Genomic DNA, 19,454 nt, shown 5'->3' with positions numbered 1-19,454 from the left:
CGTCTCCGGGCCCCGGGCCCGGCCACCTGGGCCCTCCTTTCCCTGCAGGCCCAGCACCCCTTCCCGCCCGTGCCGTGTTCGCCCTGCACTGGACCTCACACCACGAGCTCCCAGCCACCTGCCCGGCCTTGCCCGCGCCTCCCTCACCTGGGACACACGTGTGCGCGGCGGGCGGGGCTCGGGTTTCGGGATGGGTCAGTGAGGAAGGGCGGTAGAAGCTCTTCTGTGCCTCTGAGTCCTGTCCCAGGTACCCACGGTTAGGAACGTTTCCCATATTCCCATACTAAGCACGATCATTAGCACGAGATAAATAGGCGTTAAAGTAGGAAGTGAGCCTCAGCTGGGAACCAGCGGTCGCTGGGCTTTGAGCGGGGCAGCCTCCGTCAGCGGCTTCTGTTTCTTGGTTCTGAGAACTTTACTCACTGAGCGGCCTGAGCGTTGCCACCCCTCCAGCCCCCGCCTCTCGCGGCTGGCTGGGGCCTTCCACTGGTCTGTGGAGGCAATTTGCACACCAACCGTACTAGGCCTCTGCTGCATGGCTGCACGTGCCTGAGCGTTTAGGACAGGATTTTTAAATTCTTTTTTGTCTTTTTTATTGTGCTGGTTCTGGGGCTTGAGCTTGGGGCCTAGGTGCTGTCCCTGAGCTCTTTTCCTCAACACTAGTGCTCTATACACTTGAGCCACAGCTCCAGTTCCTGCTCTTTGGGGTTTATTGGAAATAACAGTCTTCACTTTTACTGGCTGGGCTGGCTTTGAACTGAGATCCTCAGATCTCAGCTTCCTGAGTAGGACGACAGGTGTGAACCCCTGGCACCTGTCAAATATTTGAATTCTTAAGAATAAATAACAGTCATTGGAAGAATCCAAATGTATATGGTATTGCCAAAAGAGCGACAGGCTTATGAAAAAAAAGAATCTATGTGTTATAATTAAGATGTAGCTCATAATTGAATTATTTAATTTTACAAGAAAAAAAGCTTTATTTTTTATTGTGAAAATACTGTATAGAGGGGTTACAATTACATGGGCAAGATAATGAGTACATTTCTTATTAAGCATTGTTGCCTCCTCCTTTGTTTTCCCTTCTCATCCCTTCCCAACTTCCCGCTCCCACCAAAGTTGTAAACTTCATTTTTCGACATAACGAATTGTACATCTCATTGTTGCAATGGGTCCACCTATATCCCTATTTAAATGATTTATTTTTTCCCTTCCCTTCCACAAATTATATCAACATTAAATACAATGAAAGAAGGGGTTATATCATGGGGGAGGGACAGACAAAGCAACAAAGAAATCATCTTATAAATATGTTAGAAACAATCGCATGAAAGAAAAATCATTTGAGTCCTTATTGGGGTTCATTTCACCTAACATCAACTTATCTGACCTTTTCTGCTTGTCTCAGACATATACTAGTTATTGCAAATAAGGGAAACCATTGGACCTATGTTTCTTTGGGCCTGGCTTACTTCACTTAATGTAATTTTTTCCAAGTCTTTCCATTTCCTAACAAATGGGGCAATGCCATTCTTTCTGATGGAGGCATAGTTAAATGAATTAGAATGCAAAAAAACCATAGAAAGAATCAACAAAACAAAGAGTTGGTTCTTCGAAAAAAATTAACAAAATTGACAGACCCTTAGCAAATCTCATCAGAAAAAGAAGAGAACACACCCAAATAAATAAACTCAGAGATGAGAATGGAAACATCACCACAGAAACAACCAAGATTCAGAACATTATAAGGGAATACTTCTCAAACCTTTATGCTAATAAGTTTGAGAATCTGGCAGAAATGGACCTTTTCCTAGCAAATATTGACATGCCGAAACTAAACCAAGATGAGTTAAATCATCTTAACAGGCCCATATGAAGCATTGAAATAGAAACAGCAATAAGAGACCTCCCATCTAAGAAAAGCCCAGGATCAGATGGTTTTACAGCGGAATTCTACAAGGCATTCAAAGCAGAGCTTACACCAATACTCCTCCAACTCTTCAATGAAATTGAAAGAGAAAGTTCACTACCGAACTCATTCTATGAAGCCATCATAACCCTCATCCCAAAACCAGGCAGGGACTCATCAAAGAAAGAGAACTATAGACCCATTTCTTTGATGAACATTGATGCAAAACTTCTCAACAAAATTTTGGCCAATCGCCTTCAACAATTCATCCCAAAAAAATCGTACACCACTATCAAACAGGATTCATTTCAGGGATGCAAAGCTGGTTCAATATACTCAAATCAATTAATATAATTCATCACATCAACAAGAGCAAGGATAAGGACCACATGGTCATCTCAATAGATGCAGAAAAAGCATTTGACAAGATTCAACACGCTTTATGATGAAGGTTCTGGAAAAATTAGGAATCCATGGAACATTCCTCAATATAATAAAGGCTGTATATGACAAACCTACAGCCAGCATTATACTCAATGGTGAAAAACTAAAGCCATTTCCTCTTAACTCAGCTTGTTTATAAACCTCTAAATATAACATATGTAATCTCAGGAGTATAATGAGTATTATAAATTAAGATACCATATACAAATATAATTTGACATGAATAATTGAGAAATATCTATTTTAAATAATTTACAGTGAAGCACAAAGGTCAAATTATTATACAAAATTAGCCACAGTAAATTAAATGTATGTCAAAATTACCAAAAACTTTCTGTCTGAGCTATAAAACAAAAAGTTTTATGACTAAGCCACCTGGAAGTATTTCACATCCCATTAATTAACAGTGGTGTGTGATTAGTTTATTTCATTTTCTACATCTCATTAAATCTGGGATTACAGGTTGCAGCTGGCTTTGGCTTCACTTGTTTTAATTATTTTTTGACGATTTAAGACACTAGCCATATGGATGCAAGTTCTATTTTGCTTGGTTTATTTTTCCTGCCCATGAAACAGAGCTGCTCCTGTTCTCATTCATACGTAATTTTTTAATGCAATAGTTCTGCTTGAGGTTTGCTGCTGGCTTCCATGTCACCAGCGTGGAGATGTGAGAGTGAGCGCGGTGATGCTCCGGGGCTCTGTGCTGAGCTCACGGGGCACCCGCTTCCAGACACCTCCAGGGCTGGAACCCCGGAGGGGGCTTCTGTCCACATTCCCAAAGAACATGGGCCTGACGCAGCCAGCAGCGTCTTCCAGAGTCTTTATCCATCTCTAACTTCAGTTTCCCTAGGTGCAGTGCTTTATTCTCCTAGGTTATTAGAGTTTATTTCCTTGTCCACTTAAATAAATGTTTTCTTTTTGCTGCCTGCCTGCCTGACTGCCCTGTGCTTGGAACTGGGAGGTCTGAACACATCACCCAGGTCTGAACACATCACCAAAGCCTTTGCTTTGTCCTGGCCGCTGCTGGGTGCTGTGTCCACGCTGCTTCCTGGGGTGTCTGAGGACTTGCTGAGTTGGTGCTGCAGACTCCGTGGACACGTGGTACCCGGGGTGTCTGAGGACTTGCTGAGTGGCTGCTGCAGACTCCGTGGACACGTGGTACCCGGGGTGTCTGAGGACTTGCTGAGTTGGTGCTGCAGACTCCGTGGACACGTGGTACCCAGGGTGTTTGAGGACTTCCTGAGTGGCTGCTGCAGACTCCGTGGACACGTGGTACCCGGGGTGTCTGAGGACTTGCTGAGTGGCTTCTGCAGGGTCCGTGGACACGTGGTACCCGCTGTCCTTGCTGCTCCTCTTTGCCAACTCCTGCACATCCGTGCAGAGCACGTGGCTGCTCAGGTAGCGCAGTACGCTGAGTTCTGGGACACGCACATAACCATGATTAGTGATACAGATCCAGGGACCTGCTCTCCGGGCGGGGCGTGGAGCTGAGCGGGCTCCAGGCCTGCATGCTCCTGCACAGCTCTCCTTAGAGAGAGTGAAGAAGCCAACGCAAGAACTGTGAAGCATGGCTCCAAGGCCTCCTACTCACCCCACAAAACCCTTCCTTCACCCCGAGAGCAACGCTCATCATGAGGAAGCTGCCATCTCCCCTGACGGAATGTCTGATACCTAATCGATCGATGATCGATGAAGGGAATGCTGCAGCCTCTCCCACTTGATAGACCTCGTTTGGCCTCTGCACATACCGTATTAAACTCAGATTTATGTGGCAAAGACAATTAGAAAAGGCACCTCCTCCCTCAGGGCTCGCTCTTAAAGTGTCACAATTAAAATGTTCTGGAAAGTTTGAAGCAGTTTAGCCTCCTGGTTTGTTCATAGTACTGTTAGCATAAGGTTGCTGTCTGTGGACAGAAATGCCAGTCCGGCCTAATCCCTGTCCGCCCTGCCTGCCCTGCCTTACCCACCCCTGCCCTGCCCACCCTGCCCTGCCCTGCCCACCCCTGCCCTGCCCTACACACCCCTGCCCTGCCCACCCTGCCCGCCCTGCCCAGCCCTGCCCACCCTTGCCCTGCCCGCCCTGCCTGCCCTGCCCACCCCCTGCCTGCCCTGTCTTGCCCCTGCAGTGGGGGGAAGGGCACCAGTGCCTGCATTTGCCCAGGGGGCCGGAAAGGCACTGTGAGTGGCTTTGTGACTAGAGATGGACACTGCTGTGTCCAGACCGATGAAGAGGCTTCGCTGTTTCTATGTGGATGAGATTGTACTAACAGAACATGGAACCATGGGGCTTACGGAGCTGAGTGGCAGCCTCCATGTTCCTAACCACAGCAAGAGGCAAACGCAGCCGCCGTCCTGGTCCCAGCCCCACCCCGCCCACCGGGACCCACTGGGCGAGCCAGTGAGATCTGAAACACAGCCTTCAGTATAATTAGGGACAGGTGGAAAACATGTTAGGAAGTGCAGGAGTAAACAAGTCCACCAAAGTCATTACACCGTCTCCCACTTAAGGTCTGAAAACATGAGTGGATTGCAGTACACCTTGCCACCCTGGCCTCGGGAGGCTAAGATGATTCCTGAGCTCTGCTTTAGCGTCATGGAAATGGCGAGTGAGCCAGAGTTGGCCCATAGTGAGCAGGGAGACTCAGGCCCCGCAGCCCCCGGACCCACCTCAGCGGAGGTAGAGCTAACATAACTCCCACCACAGACACAGCAGGGCTCTGACTGTGGACAGTTGGCTGGAAGTAACCGTTTGTTAATCATAGGATCAAAATTGGCAAGTTTTATGCAACTGCCAAATAATCTGATAGAAATACTCTGTTTCTGCTGTTGCTTCCCTGAGGCGTGGAATATAATTTCCGAGCCCTCCCGGGCTCTTGTGTTGTTATGACTTTGTTTCCACGGGGCAGCCCGAGCGGCGGTGAGCTGGTACCTCAGGCTCCTCGTTACGGGATTACAGGCCTTCAGAGCAACGGGCGACGTTCAGCGGCTGGATTCACAACTAATCGTGACTTTAAACAGAGAGCTCCCTTGCTTCTTAGTGACCACAGAGATGGATGAGCATGGGCCGCTTACAGCGGTCACCGCTCAGCTGCATGTAGCAGAGCCAGCCCAATCTAGGTGCTTCAGCTACAAATAATTGCCTGTCTTACTTGCCGGTAACTTAGCCAAACACGGTTTTCTTCTCCTTCCAACCTGATCATCAGCCTGATTCTGTGATTTGCGTTGGCTTGTGGAAGCAGGCGGCTTTCCCTCAGAGCCTCAGCGATCCCACACTTGCTTCCCATGGGGACCAGCAGGTGTGCTCGTACACGCCCACTGTCTCAAAGCAGCAAGCGGGCCGGAAACCGAAGGGAAGAGCCTTACAGCGTCTTTGCTGACTTCATTCTCTTTTTACTCTTAAGACTTTGGTTTATAATCTGAGAAAAGAAAATAATAAAGCTGAAAAAATGCTGTGTAAAATGTGAAGTTGATTATTCGTTTAGTTTTGTGCCCATACTGGAGCTTGAACCCAGGCCTGAGGGCTGTCCACCACTTGGTCCATGCTCCACTCCCTGCTTTCATGATGGTTAGTTGAAGATAAGAGTTTCGCACACTTTGAACATTGGTCCTCAGATTTTAGTTTCCTAAGGGCCTAGGATTACAGGTGTGAATCACCAGCACCTGGCTGTAAAGTTGATTTTCTTTCAAGAGGTGTATGCATAGATACCTGAAGGTCGAATTGTTTCCTTCTGATCAAATCTAGTGACTGAAGTTATTATTAGTGCCTGACGAATTGTTAACATTGCCACGATACATACTAGGGTTCTTTCTCTCTTTCTGCATACATCTATACATATATCTTCATACATCATGCATGTATGTGAGTGTGTATGATATCACATAACATGACTGTGATTAGTGCCACATGAATGAACATATTGAACAAACACGAGGCAAACTTGTGTGTGAGTGCCATATTCTTTTCTTACTGTAGTTTACCCATCATCTGACATCTACAGAGATCATCGAAGCTATTCAAAGCCTTCCCCTGTGCCTATAAGTGACTCTGAGTTCACTGGTACAATGAAGTGGCACACGGTGTGCCGTGGCGTGGGAGGGAAAGTCGGCGTCTTCGCTCGGGCTCCTCTGCGTCAGCGAGAACCCACACTGTCTGCAGCCTCTGTCACTGCCAGCGCCACCGCCGCCGTGACTGTGTGACCGACTCCAAAGGCACGCCCTTCAGTGAACACACATAAAACAAACCCACAGCCTGCCATGCAGAAGCATTGGGCTTCTGTTTGGGAGGAAATTTCATACCTCCTGCCCCAAGGAACACGGAGTTTGCTAGACAGGCTTCAGTGAGGTATGCCAGCACAGAGCGTGCCTCAGGGGGCAGCGCAGGTGTGAACAGGGAGAGCCCAGGGCTCTGTGCCACAGTCTCAACACGCTTTACACACACACACATACACACATGCGCACACACACATACAGACACACACGCACACACACATCTGCTTCTGGCCACCATGGCGCACTTCCTCACGGCCCAACCTCGGGACCACCACACTCGACTTCGTATTTTCTCTGGGTGACTTCTGTTTCTGCTGTCTTCCAAGATGGGTGAGGCTGGTTCCGGCTGTCGCCAGCTCTTCGCCCTGACTGTTCCTCTCCTTTATCCCACATAGGAGCTGGTTTCTGAGTAGCAGGGCCCGTCACTAAAACACAACGACTATTTCACAACCAAGGAGTACAACACAGGGTCCGCTCGGCCGTGTGGCAGCCCCTGCTGGGCACCTGCGGCCCTGACTTCAAACCCGGGCTGGAGAACATTCTGTGCATGTATTGACTTGATTTTTATTTAGTTCATGGATTTTATTGAATCTGGATTACTAGGAGACTCTGTAGCTGAAGTAGAACAGCTGAAGTATCTGTTTTCTCCTATTTTGTTTTATTATAACTTCCATATGCTTCTCTTATTGCTGATGAGCAATAGGAAGATCATCGGTTTCCATTACACTAAGGAATTAAAAACAGTCAAACCAGCTGGGATGTGCCCTTCTCGGGTTCATCCAGGCCCCGTCTCCTCAGCTCAGCCCTGTTGCCTTGAGCAAGCCTCTCTGCTCACTCAGGTGTTTGTCCTAAGTGTGCTGCACACATTCGTAATAACCCACACAGACGGTGTGACCGGGAGGCTGCGAGCGTGGGTCTGTCCTTCTCAAGGGTGAGCCAGGCCTTGGGTGGACACTCGGCGCACACCCAGCATTCCATAAGCGTGATTATCAAAAACAAAGCAAAATGCCGTGTGTTTATCACGTGATTTCTGGGCTCAAAAAAATGAACGCAAAGTTTAAATACAAAGTGTGCTTCCTCCCTCCCTCCTCTCCTCCCCTCCCTCCCCTCCTCCCCTCTCTCCCCTCCCTCCCTTCCCCTTCTCCCCCTCCCCCACAGCTGCTGTAACACCCCGGGGTGCCGCAGCCCTGGGGGAGCAGGGCAGGGCGGGCTGAGCTCTGTCCCTGCGCAGAGATGTCCAGCGCGGTGCGCTGTCTCTGTCCCAGGCGCCCGGCATCCCTGGAATTTCTGCTGGCACCCAGGCTGTTCAGGGACCCCGCTGGACCCCAGGGTGTGGGGGTGCGTTGCTGGCACCACCCTGCTGCGGTACCTCAGCTTCTGGCTGCCAGCTAGGCCCTGACACCGGGACTGGGGGAGCATCTGGTCCTGACCCCTGGCCTCCTCCCCCAGCGCTCCTCCACACAGAGCTCTGCTCCGCAGCAGCCCCAGGGCCCAACTCTCCCCTCAGGCCGGAGGTGAGGTGCGCAGGGAGGAGACCTGAGAAGCAGCGGAAGCTCGTACGCGCGGCGCACTTCACAGTACACGGGAGACATTCTCGCGTCTGGCTGGGTTATTCCTGAGCCATGGATAACCCCTCAGAGACTACCTGAGGGGCAGCAGCACGTTTATAAAACTTCCCACAAATGCTCTCTCAATGTGGCCAAGCCTTTCCGTAACCCTGAGGAGAGAAGAGCGTTCACACAGGATCCGCGGCGGGCCCAGCCCCCCGGGGCCCCGCAGGGAGTAGAGGAGCATCCTCCACTCCTCTGCACCTGCACCGTGGCCGGTGCTGGCCAGACTTCCTTCTCCACTGTGCCTCAGTTTCTTGGAGCCGTTAAGTGATTGTCTCTGTCAGAATGTGTTAACTATGTAAATTGCTCTGAACTCCCGGGGTAAAAAAATAGAACTGTAGGAGTGGTAATTAGATGCCTTGGTATTATAGATGTTTTTAAGTGGAGTTGAAAGGTTCATGGAATGAAATCCTTTCCATATTTTCATTAATATGGATTTTTAATACCCATTGGAGGTTAACCTGAAAAGTACGTTCCTTCTTTTAGAATACAAAGAGGAACTTTATTCTCAACTCTGAAGTTCTTTCTAACAGAAATTTCTCAAGTTTTGTAAAACTCAAAAGAAGAAGCAGTGGTTTAAAAACCCTGCCTGCCACCGGGTACCTCGTCTCTCATGCGGGGCCCGTGGCGGTGGGCAGAGCCAGCCGTCCAGCGAAAGCCGGCCGTCCAGCGAGAGCCGGCTGTCCAGTGAGAGCCGCCCGTCCAGCGAGAGCCGGCCGTCCAGCGAGAGCCGGCCGTCCAGCAAGAGCCGGCCGTCCAGCGAGAGCCGGCCGTCCAGCGAGAGCCGGCCGTCTAGCGAGAGCTGGCCGTCCAGTGAGAGCCGCCTGTCCAGCGAGAGCCGGCCGTCCAGTGAGAGCCGCCCGTCCAGCGAGAGCCAGCCGTCCAGCGAGAGCCGGCCGTCCAGCGAGAGCCGGCCGTCCAGCGAGAGCCGCCCGTCCAGCGAGAGCCGGCCGTCCGGTGAGAGCCGGCCATCCGGTGAGAGCCGGCTGTCCAACGAGAGCCGGCCGTCTAGCGAGAGCTGGCCGTCCAGCGAGAGCCGCCTGTCCAGCGAGAGCCGGCTGTCCAGTGAGAGCCGCCCGTGCAGCGAGAGCCAGCCGTCCAGCGAGAGCTGCCCATCCAGTGAGAGCCATCTGTCCAGTGAGAACCGGCCATCCAGGGATAGCCGGCCGTCCAGCAAGAGCCGGCCATTCAGCGCGTTCCACGTTTCATCGCTGATCTGAGGTCTGCTGGGTCGGTGGCCACGTGCTCTGCTCACCCTTCAGCCTTTGGAACTTACCAGAACTGCAGGACAGGCTCCTCTGCTGCTTTCCACAGCACCTGCAAACTACAGAAAGAAATTAATTCCGTATTTCATCTTTGATGCTCCATGAAGAATGAGTTGATTTTTATGTATGTCTTTCTAACAATTCTTAGGTGTTAAAGCAGTCCCTGCACCCAGCTGAGATGTCAGGTGCACACCTGCAGCTTCGTATTAGTGCAGAGGGTCTCAACTCCGTGTCCAGCTGGCCTCGGCCGCCTGCTCTCCTTCCCAGCTCGCTGAGGAGCTGGTATCACAGGCATGACACTCTGCTCTGATTTTCTTTCTAGCACTGCGTCCTTCATTTAAAAAATATTCTAGCTATGACTGAGTTTGTTTACTATACTTAGGTTTGTTTGTAGCTGTGTCAAGGAGTATCAGCATATTTTTCCATGTAGCATTCATCTTTACATGAGCAAAGAGAAATTATGTAGATACATACATTCTACAGATGTGTAAACTATAGAGATGTGTGCATTGTACGTAAGTGATATCCGTGCGTGCATTACACAGAGGGGCGGGCAATCGAAGGCCTTCCTCGCGATCACTGGCCCCGGTGTGCTCGTGGCTGGGTGGAGGGAAGTCCGTCCTCTGTGAGCCTGCACGGCAGAGCCCTGGGCCTCAGCTTTCAGAGCAGTATTTACTTCAGAACTACTTTTGCTCCTTAAGAATGAAAAGAAAACAAAACCCAGATTGATTGCACTGTGTGAGATCTTCCCTGAACATGATGTGTGTCCCCGGTGGCAGGCCAGATCCCCTCTCCTCGTAGTGTTCTTCCTTTTTCTCTTTTAAATAGATTATGTAGCTCCAAGCCAAGGTTCTCCTGCTTCTGCTTCCAGATGTTGAGGTTATCTGAAGGCACTGCCGTAAGCAGCCTTTGCTGGTATTAAACTAGGCGTCACCCCCAGATGGAGAGGAAAGATAAAGAGTTGTGAGCTGTGACATCCCCCATACGCCCATAGAATGTTGTTTATTAATATCTCAAATACTGAGGCCATTGAAAGTAGTTTAAATCAGAAAATACCAACTCAAAACACCCACAGAAGCAGCGTACGTGCATGCTGCCACTGCTGGAATGGCGGCTGTCCCTCCCAAAGTAATTTAAAAGTTTAAATTACAACACTTCTCAGAGAATCTTTCTCTGAATATCATTCAAGCTCCTTTTGTGTGACTACCAGAGCGATTGCACAATAATAAACCAGCAGGACTGGCTCTGAATTAAAGTAAATATGCTCCAAAACTTCTCAGAGTTGATGAAATCCTTTCTTCATGCCAGAAACTGAGCCTGTTGGCTCAGTTTTACAAACATGCAAACCTGAGTGTTTATATACCCATCTTATGTAATACTGACATAACTTTAAATCTCCACAGGTTAAATTGTTTGCTTCCCTGACAGATGGTGAGTTGTTTGCAATCATTTTTCACTGGACACTTCCAGTGGACATTGCTGTCCACTACTAGGGATTGCCATCTTTGTTTAGGTATGGAAATGCTTTTGAGACAGACAGATTACACATACACCACAGCCTGTGTGTGTACGTGTGTGTACGTGTGAGAGCATGTGTGCACTCACAAGCAAGCATGGGCTTGATATACGAAGAGAGAACAAGTGTCACTTTTGAAAGCAAAACTATAAAGTATGTCAGGAGTGTGCCATGCCTCATTAGATGCCATCACTCGGGGAGAGTGAGGCCAGCGATGAAGGTATTAATTGAGGTAAGGAAGCAGGCCAGCTTTAATTAAACGCAGTAGCAGTTATTTAGCAGCAGCTGCGCTTCATCGGGCACTGTGGCAGCTTGTGCAGCCGCCATGTGGCCGTGCTGGCAGCGCGGGGTCCAAGGAGACCTACTCCGCGCCCGGCGGGCAGCAGCTGCCGGCAGCGGCGGGCTGCGTCCACACTGTGGGCCCTGGAGAGCGGAGCACGTGGGGGAGCCGATGCTCTGAGCTACAATGACTACACACAACAACACTCCTGCTCCAAACCTGTAAAATTACAGCCAGAAAGGGGAATTTCTAGTGCTCTGCTGAGCGATGTGTGTGCATTTATGATTCCTCACACAGGGCAGCTCCTGAGGAGGAGCTCTGATTCCACATTGCTGATGCTTGTTTAAAATTCGTAGAAATCCATTATTGTGAATGTCAGCATCGTTAATTTCCACCAATCATGTGTATAGGTCAAAGGGGACTGAGCGCTACCTAAAACAAATACACGGTTCATCTGGTAGCTATACTGGCCACAGCGTCATTATGTTTTAGGGAGCTAAAGGGGAAGCTGGCTGGGCAGCTCTGTGGAAGCTGAGCCGGCCCGCGTGCCGCGTCCCTACGGCTGGCACTGGTGCCTGGCCGCAGCTGGGGCTTATAACAAAGGTGCCTGCGCAGCTCCACGCAGGGACGCACGGCCGGTCTGCACAGCAGTCACCCCTGCCGCGGCTGGTGGGAGCGCAGGAGCTGCAGCCTGGAGCTGTGGCCGGCCTTACCACCCCACCTAAAGCCCCGGGCCTGGCAGAGCCTGCCTAGCACAGGCAACAGGCACAATGCCAGAAGGTTCTATCGTGAAGACAGCCTTCACTGCAAGGTGACTGCATGGCTCACATAGGTGTGACTCCGGCTTTTACCTCAGGTAGGAGCTTTCCTCAGCAAGTAACTGAGGCATTTCCGGGAAGTTGCCCTGATAGAAAACAGTTACTGTTCACCTTTGCTCTGAAGCATGGCGGACTTTTAAGAGCACACTCCCACAACTCACTCATCTCCCCCTCCCTCCCTAAAAGTGCCCTGGTTTTTAGATATAGAATATAAAATATATAGGAAATAGAGAAAAGAGCAATATATATATATATATATATATATATATATATATATATATAGGAAGAAGCAGTAACCAAAATGCTTTCCAAATTGGTGAGAGATTTTTAAAGGAGACCTTCGAAAAAGAAATATATCAAATAAATTAGAGCGTAGAATAATCACTGTTGATTACAGAGAATAGAACAAGTAGTGAGAGAACAAATATCTGAAGGAAAAATGGCTGAGAGTTTTCTAGAATGCCTGAGAATGACCAGTTCACAGGCCCTGGAGACAGGGTCTGACCTCACAGCGGGACACACAGCGGAGGGTAGTGGTGAGAGTCTAGCAGTGTTATGGGGACCTTGGCAAGCATGGGAAAAGACGAGGAGCCCTCAGGGCCAGAGCGTGCAGGCGGGGCCGGCCTCGAGCACCGGGCAGGTGTCCTGTCTGCTGGCCACCCAGCAGGTGCGCTGTCAGGAACAGACTTTTTATCTAGTTTGCAAATGGAAGGAAGACAGATCTTCCCACCAGTAGTTTTAAGTGAAGGAACGACCCAGAAGATGCGTCGGGACAGTCCTGGTCCACAGTGAAAGGCGCAACGTAATCAGCCCAGGTTGTATTCAGCCTCCCTGTTAGACCGGCATGTGCGTCCGAGCAAAGACCAGGCATGGGCCTCTGACCCTTGATCGCTAATGTTCTCCTTCAGTCTACTCCGCATCTCTGTGTCACTCGGTTTACAGGGGTTTCAGGAGAAGTTTGTTCCAGTTCATAAGTCGCACCAGACTCTGGGAGTCCTCACACTGTTACCTGGGTTCCCAGTCCTTTGTCCTTGACAAATCACAAACAGAAAATATGAACATACCATTTTTGCCTTCTATAAATGTCAATAAAGCGCACCTGTGGAAGTTTTTTATTTTCTTAATATAAAAATATATAGCATGCTAAATTAATACAAACACCCAAAATACATGAATCTCTACAGAAGTTTCCTAGTTCTCTAATGAGTGTCTCAAAAAAGGATCGCTTATGTTCTCCTGTGTATTAACATTGTTAGCAACATGCACGGTGTTGGCAATATGGCATTTAACATGATTGTATTTTTCTAACCAGTAGGAATGCACACTAATCTACCAGGAATATTTTGATGATGTCACTACTTTATAACCGATGTGCAGCATTTACAAAATATCGGCTGGTTAACAAAAGAAAGTCAGCTTTCTGTTCACACCGAGATGTAAATGCTCTCTCCTTCTGTGTCTTCCATATTGACAGAGCCCAGCTCACTCCAACCATTTCATGCAAATAATTCTGGCTTTCATCACCCAGAATTTTGTTGGTGGCAAAGGCCACTTTTGCATTTTCTCTAGTGAGTTTCACTTTTTCCTGGGAAGTAGTTAAATAGGAAACACATTCTCTTGCATTTTTCTTCTGTACTGAAGATCGAACCCAGGTCCTTGCACGTGTTAGGCAGGGGCTCTACCACCAGAGCCATGCCCCAGGTCTATTTTTCTCAAAAGAATGCTGTTTTATTATTTCTCTATGACTTTATGAAAGACGAAAGATCTACTTATAATTGAAAAGCATTTTTTGGTGTGTTTTTGCTGCTGGAGTTCCTAGGAAATGACACAGAGACAATTCCACAAGTGTCTTGATTGTGCTTGTGTGAGTAGCCGATACAAAATAAAGCAATTGCAGCCGCATGTGATCTTCCGGGGCATTGTGAGCTCAAAACACAGTTCAGGTCACAGTTACTCTGTAATGGTCTTTCTGTGTGTGTCTAGTTCCTAAGCAATGTGAATATTATACACCAGTACCAAGTAATATCCTAGAATTCATTAGTCCAATGAGGATAAAAGCAGACAATTAATCCAATGAGGAAAACAGACCTTCAGCCGTCGCACCCACGGCCTCATTCCATACACAAGCGTCCTTGTTGTGACTGGAGTAAGGCAAAGGCAGATAAGCTAGGACTCAGGCCAGGCTGCGTGCTCCTGTCTCTCAAAATCAATGGATCTGGGTAGTGGATAAATTCATGAGTCAGTCACCTATTTGTTGGCTTCAGGCACAAAACTGTGCATACTTACGAAGTTCCCAAAGAGGCACGCAGAACGTTTGGTAACAGAGATCAAAGAAATAGTGCCAGTAGGCTATCTACCATTGAAAATCAATGAGCTTGATTTTTACCATGAAATTGAGTGCCTGGGGTTTTTGAGTAAGCATCTCACCCCAGGAAGCAGGCTCGGGGGGGGGGGTTGCCCCATCACCCTGGCTTTGGGACTCTGTAACAGCCGACTTGTTTGCCAGGAAACACAGAGGTGTATATAAAACCCCAAGTCGTTTCTCAAGCGATAAACCCCGCTGTGTTTTGGGGCTTCGCATCTTCCCTGCCGCTTCTCCATCACTGTGGCTGCTGGAGAGGAGATCTGAGCAGGAACTCAGCAAGTCAGCCCGCTGCCCCCTGCAGAAGAAGTTCATGTCGGAGATTCCCCGGAGGTCACTGGGGACTCGCCAGCTTTCCCTTTACATCCCTCTGGTAGATGTTCTTGATTAACTTCCTCATCAAATTAGAGCTCTAACTTGTATTGCTATAAAAACACTCTTTGTAGGGTGAAACAATGAAAAGCTGTAAACATCCCTCACAATGAAGCACCGTGGCAGGCGTGACCCGCTGGTCACCATGGAAACATGACTTTATAGGCACAGAATTCCAAGACAATGTTTATTAAAAAGCAAAACAAAACATCTTTTCAAGAAGCGATACTAAGATCTGTGCCACCAACCTAGCTCAAGGAAAAGGGCGTGGGTACTATGTTTGGCCTAGATTATTAATCAAGGTCATATTGATAATCGAGATCAAATAAAATCACACACCACCCCTCCAGACCACCTCCTTCCTGGACAGCGTTTTCCAGTCGGACTCTGGAGCTGAGCCCTTCTGCCCGGATGTTTTCTGTCACCATGTCTAGTCCCAGACTAGACACAGGTGTGTGTAGGGAGTCCGTGCAGCCCATTTGAGGCTGGATTAAAGTGAGGTAGTATGCCTTCCCACCCACTCTTAGGAAAAGAACATTCTGTGCCCTCTCCGTGCGCTGTGGAGTGTGCGCATCTCTCCAGGTCAGGAAACCGGCGCTCCACACACCGTCAGCCTGGTCTGACGAGCCAGCAGGCGCCCAGGAGGCAGTGGGCGGCCTCTGCTCATCTGGCCGAGAACGCGGGCTTTCCTGAGAGGAAGGTTGGTTAATAATAATGTGTGAAGACGCTGTACGGGTTGGTTTCTTCCTAGACCAGCAAATGGTATGCACAGTGACTAGAACGGAGGAATGCGGTGTTTCTGTGATTACTGTAGATTCACTCAAATTGTGGTATTTGAAGTTGGATGATGCAGATTTATTTATAAAGCATTCCTCTTACTGTGAAACAAAGCAAAAAGAAAAGCGTGGCCAGGGTGATGTTGAAACAGTAGGAAATGTGTTAGTGATTCTCCAAGCCCCTCTGCCTTGCATTGAAATGCTGTATTATGTTGACAGATCTGGGAAATTTTAGTGGCCGGACGCGAAGCGCGGTCTCCGTGAGGGACGGCCAGGGGGTCGTGCTGCTCTGCTCTCCCCCCCCACACTCGCCAGGTACGGAGGTCCCCTTCCCTGCCGGGGCTGTGCGCGTGCTCATGGGCGGTGGCGGGCCGGGCAGGCGTGGATGGAGGGTGCATGCTGGCCTGGCCGAAGGAGTCAGCGCGGGGAGAAGCGGGCGCTGAGGCTGTGGAGCCCGCCTGCCGAGGGGCCCAGACCTGGCTCCCTGGAAGACGGTTCCATAACCACGGCCGATGGCTGTGCTCACGCCGGTGCAGCCTGTGCACAAGGAAAGCCATCGATGGAGCCAAGGCATTTGAAGTGTCAGATCTGAGTGAAACACACCAGTGCGCATCTTGTCTCGGAAGAAAAGCTGCATGCTTGCTGCCTGCTCAGAAACGCTGTTTGTGTGGATAGCTCTTCCTTCCCTTTGGGGGCACTACTTGAAGGCTTGCTTACGAAAGTCAGGGAAATAGGTAAGTATTTTATAGGTTTAGAGAAATAGAACAGTAAGCTGCACTTGGTATTTTATACGCTTTTGGAAACTCAAAGCTAATTATATTCATTTTGCTTTAGTTCTACAATTTAAGACATATTCTTCTTTGCACCTTAATGTATGTAGTGCTTCTATAATACAATTTAAGAGATGCCAACGTTAATTACAATAGAAGAGGGGAGGGAGAGAGAGGAAGAGGAAATGAGTAGTACATAGACTGTGTCAGGAAAAAAAAGACTTTATTTAACCACTGCTCTGGAAAGAGAAATTAGCGTCCAGATAGCCAGTCTAATTTCCCTTGTTTAATGTGACAGCCATATTTGTTTCAGTGAATTCACCTGTTTTAAACGTGCAGTTCATGGATTCTATTGAACATACACAGTTGTTCCACCATCACTAAAACTCACTGTTCAACTCCTCCTCCCTCTGACTCCAGGCAGGTATCCATCGATGTATCTGCAGGTTCACTTTTGTCTAGACTTTCCATTTGAATGCAGTAATACGATGTGGGGGGTCTGTCTATGTCTTTGGCTTCTGTGAATGTCTTTGGCTTCTTTTACTTAACACGACTCACCGATTTGCAGATCTTTACGTTGATGGATGCTACTCTGTTGTGCGGATACTCCGAATTCTGTTATCCATCCCTCAGTCGTGGCCATTGGATCGTCAGTTCTCGCACCGACAGGGTCCCACATTCCTGGTTTGCCTTGTAGACATGTCGCTGTCTGCTCGCTGCTCCGCTCACTGGGATTTCTCATGGTTGTGTCAGGCTCCGCCAGAGCTAAGCTCAGTGCCTGGTGATAGACCCTCACGTCACCAGCCACCCTCTGCCCACTTGCATTACTGGAAGCTCCACTTCTTGCTGTTGATCTTATAGGACCTTCTGCACCTCTCACTGCGAGCGCCCGCACCTGTATCAGCGATTTGTTGGTTCTTATGCAACACCTTCTGTAGCAGTACCTTCTTCTGTGAGGAAGTCTGCCTGACTTGCATCCGCCCTCCCCCTTGCTAGCTTGTGGGTTGGCGGTTCAAGTCCTCTCCTGCAGGGTCTCAGAAGCTAGGCGAGTCCCTACCTCCTCCTCCTGCCGCTCGGCCCGCCCGGCCTGGGTGCCGGCCCCGCCCGGCATGCCCCTCCTCATCCCCCACAACTTTGAATCTGGCCTTCCTTTATCATTTCAGCTTCTCAGCTCCTTTCTTGATCCTCTGCTTGGTATTTCTTCCCTAGAAGCCCTCATCCCTGCAGGGTAAATTTACTCAACTGTTGAGTCTCTGTCAGCTTTGATTAGCAGGTAATGTCCATTAGGAAGGAAATTCGGTTTTGTCCACTTGTGGCACAGGTAACTAGTACAGGACTTGGCACAGAGTAGGAGCTCACAAAGTATTTATTGACTAAATCTATGCAAAATACTCAGAAATAAAACAATGAAGAATGATTAAGACGTTGGGAGACTAACCCTAAACAGACTGGAAGAAATAGCTCGATGTGTGTGAAGCCTTGGGGTCTGTGTTGAAGGGGCAGGATGATGCAGGCTTTGGCCTCAGGATGATCTGAGGACTGTGTTTGTGTATGTGGAAAGCTCTTGGCATGCTGGGCTAGAGGGGAACATGTTCTCTCTCTCTATCTCAAAACACGTGTCACAGACTCCTGGGAGCTGAGGAAGTAGTTCTTCTGCTTGCCTATACTTAGTGCCTAAGCATAGATGAACAGCTGGTCAAGCTTTTTCCTGAGATTGGAGAAGTGATTTGAGCTTGCTCTAACATAGTTTAGATAATAATATACAAAGACATTGTCTCATAGGTTAAGTAAAAATGTATCTGTGGAAATTCTTTGTGTGAATGTCTCCTGACTAAATCTTGGCAAAGATAATACTTGCTTGTCTTTCAATACCCACTAGCAATAAAGCACAGCATGCAGTGGCCATTGCTGTTTGCACGCTGCATGCCCTGGGTCCTGGTGATTTCGTGACCCTTACCCAGGGACCCCAATGCACTAGACATTGACAGATGTGGAGGAAGAATCTTCACAGTTTATTTCTGAGTGAATTTTCTGTGTGCAGCAGAAAAAGAAAATGTGAGTAGCATCATCAACATAGAAGAATCAGTGTGACAGTTTACATTTTCACCCAAACGGCCCCTGAAACCTGAAGTATTCACATTTATTAATTGAGAGTACAGTCATATTGAAAAGTGGCGATGTAACTCCCGGGCCTTGCTTCCAAGCGCTTACAATGAAGTGCACAGGGGCCACATGAGGGAAGAAGATGGCCCGGCGCTGAGGCTTGCTTGAGTGGTTTTTACAAGCCGTGGTTTCTTTTTCTGGGTGGGATAGAACTGAACTTTGTGAGCTCAGAAAGTCAGCAGACGCTGCCAGCCCCACAGCTCAGTCCCCGTCCACACAGGCACAGCACACGCCACACACACGCGCACACACACACGCACGCCTCTCCACGCCACGCCGCCCCCTCTTAGTCTTGCTTTGCCTTCCTTTCAAGTCATAATTATTTATCAGAACTTTATGTGAAGTAAAGTGTCAGAAGTAAAACTTACTGAGCTTTTTACACTCCGTAGTGGGTCACCTGTTCTTCCATGGCGTGAAACTTGCCTTGTTGCAATTTATCTTCCCGTATTTAGTGCCGACACCTGACGGGTCTCCCTCACGGCCCACAGATAACCAAAGAACGCGTGATTCCCACCGTTGAGCTTTAGAGGCCTCGACAGTCCTCGCCAGTCCTCAGCTATTAGTTTATTGCAACCACATCTGTGGCAGGTATTGGGTCATTTCATACCACATTCAAGTAGCATTCTTTCAAAGCGTGGCAATGCTGCCGTTCTGTGGTAGCTGTGAGGAAATTGACCGGCTTTTACATGAAAGAAGATTGAAAGTATTCAGAAGCAGCCCAGTGGTTTTCTTAGTGCCTGAAGTAGATATATGCAGTATACAATTAGCATTGAATTCTTTTTTTTTTTTTTGGTCCAGTCATGGGGCCTGAACTCTGGGCTTGGGCGTTGTCCCTCAGCTCTTCAGCTCAAGGCTAGCCCTCTACCACTTGAGCCACAGCGCCACTTCTGGCTTTTTTCT

General features: G+C 48.8%; 1 protein-coding gene across 1 annotated transcript in view; it reads left to right on the top strand.

Moving 5' to 3' along the window:
• Cntn5 (contactin 5) overlaps positions 1-19,454 on the top strand; it is a 376,198-nt gene that overhangs the window by 174,272 nt on the left and 182,472 nt on the right. Inside the window, exon 6 of the mRNA XM_013009536.1 lies at positions 15,841-15,936. Coding sequence (XP_012864990.1) covers positions 15,841-15,936 — 96 coding nt within the window. The remainder of the gene's footprint in view (positions 1-15,840; positions 15,937-19,454) is intronic.

The sequence above is a fragment of the Dipodomys ordii genome, unplaced genomic scaffold (genome assembly GCF_000151885.1).
Source record: "Dipodomys ordii isolate 6190 unplaced genomic scaffold, Dord_2.0 Scaffold10, whole genome shotgun sequence".
Classification (NCBI taxonomy): Eukaryota; Metazoa; Chordata; class Mammalia; order Rodentia; family Heteromyidae; genus Dipodomys; species Dipodomys ordii.
The sequence above is the reverse complement of the archived record's forward strand: the minus strand, read 5'-3'. Positions and strand labels throughout refer to the sequence as shown.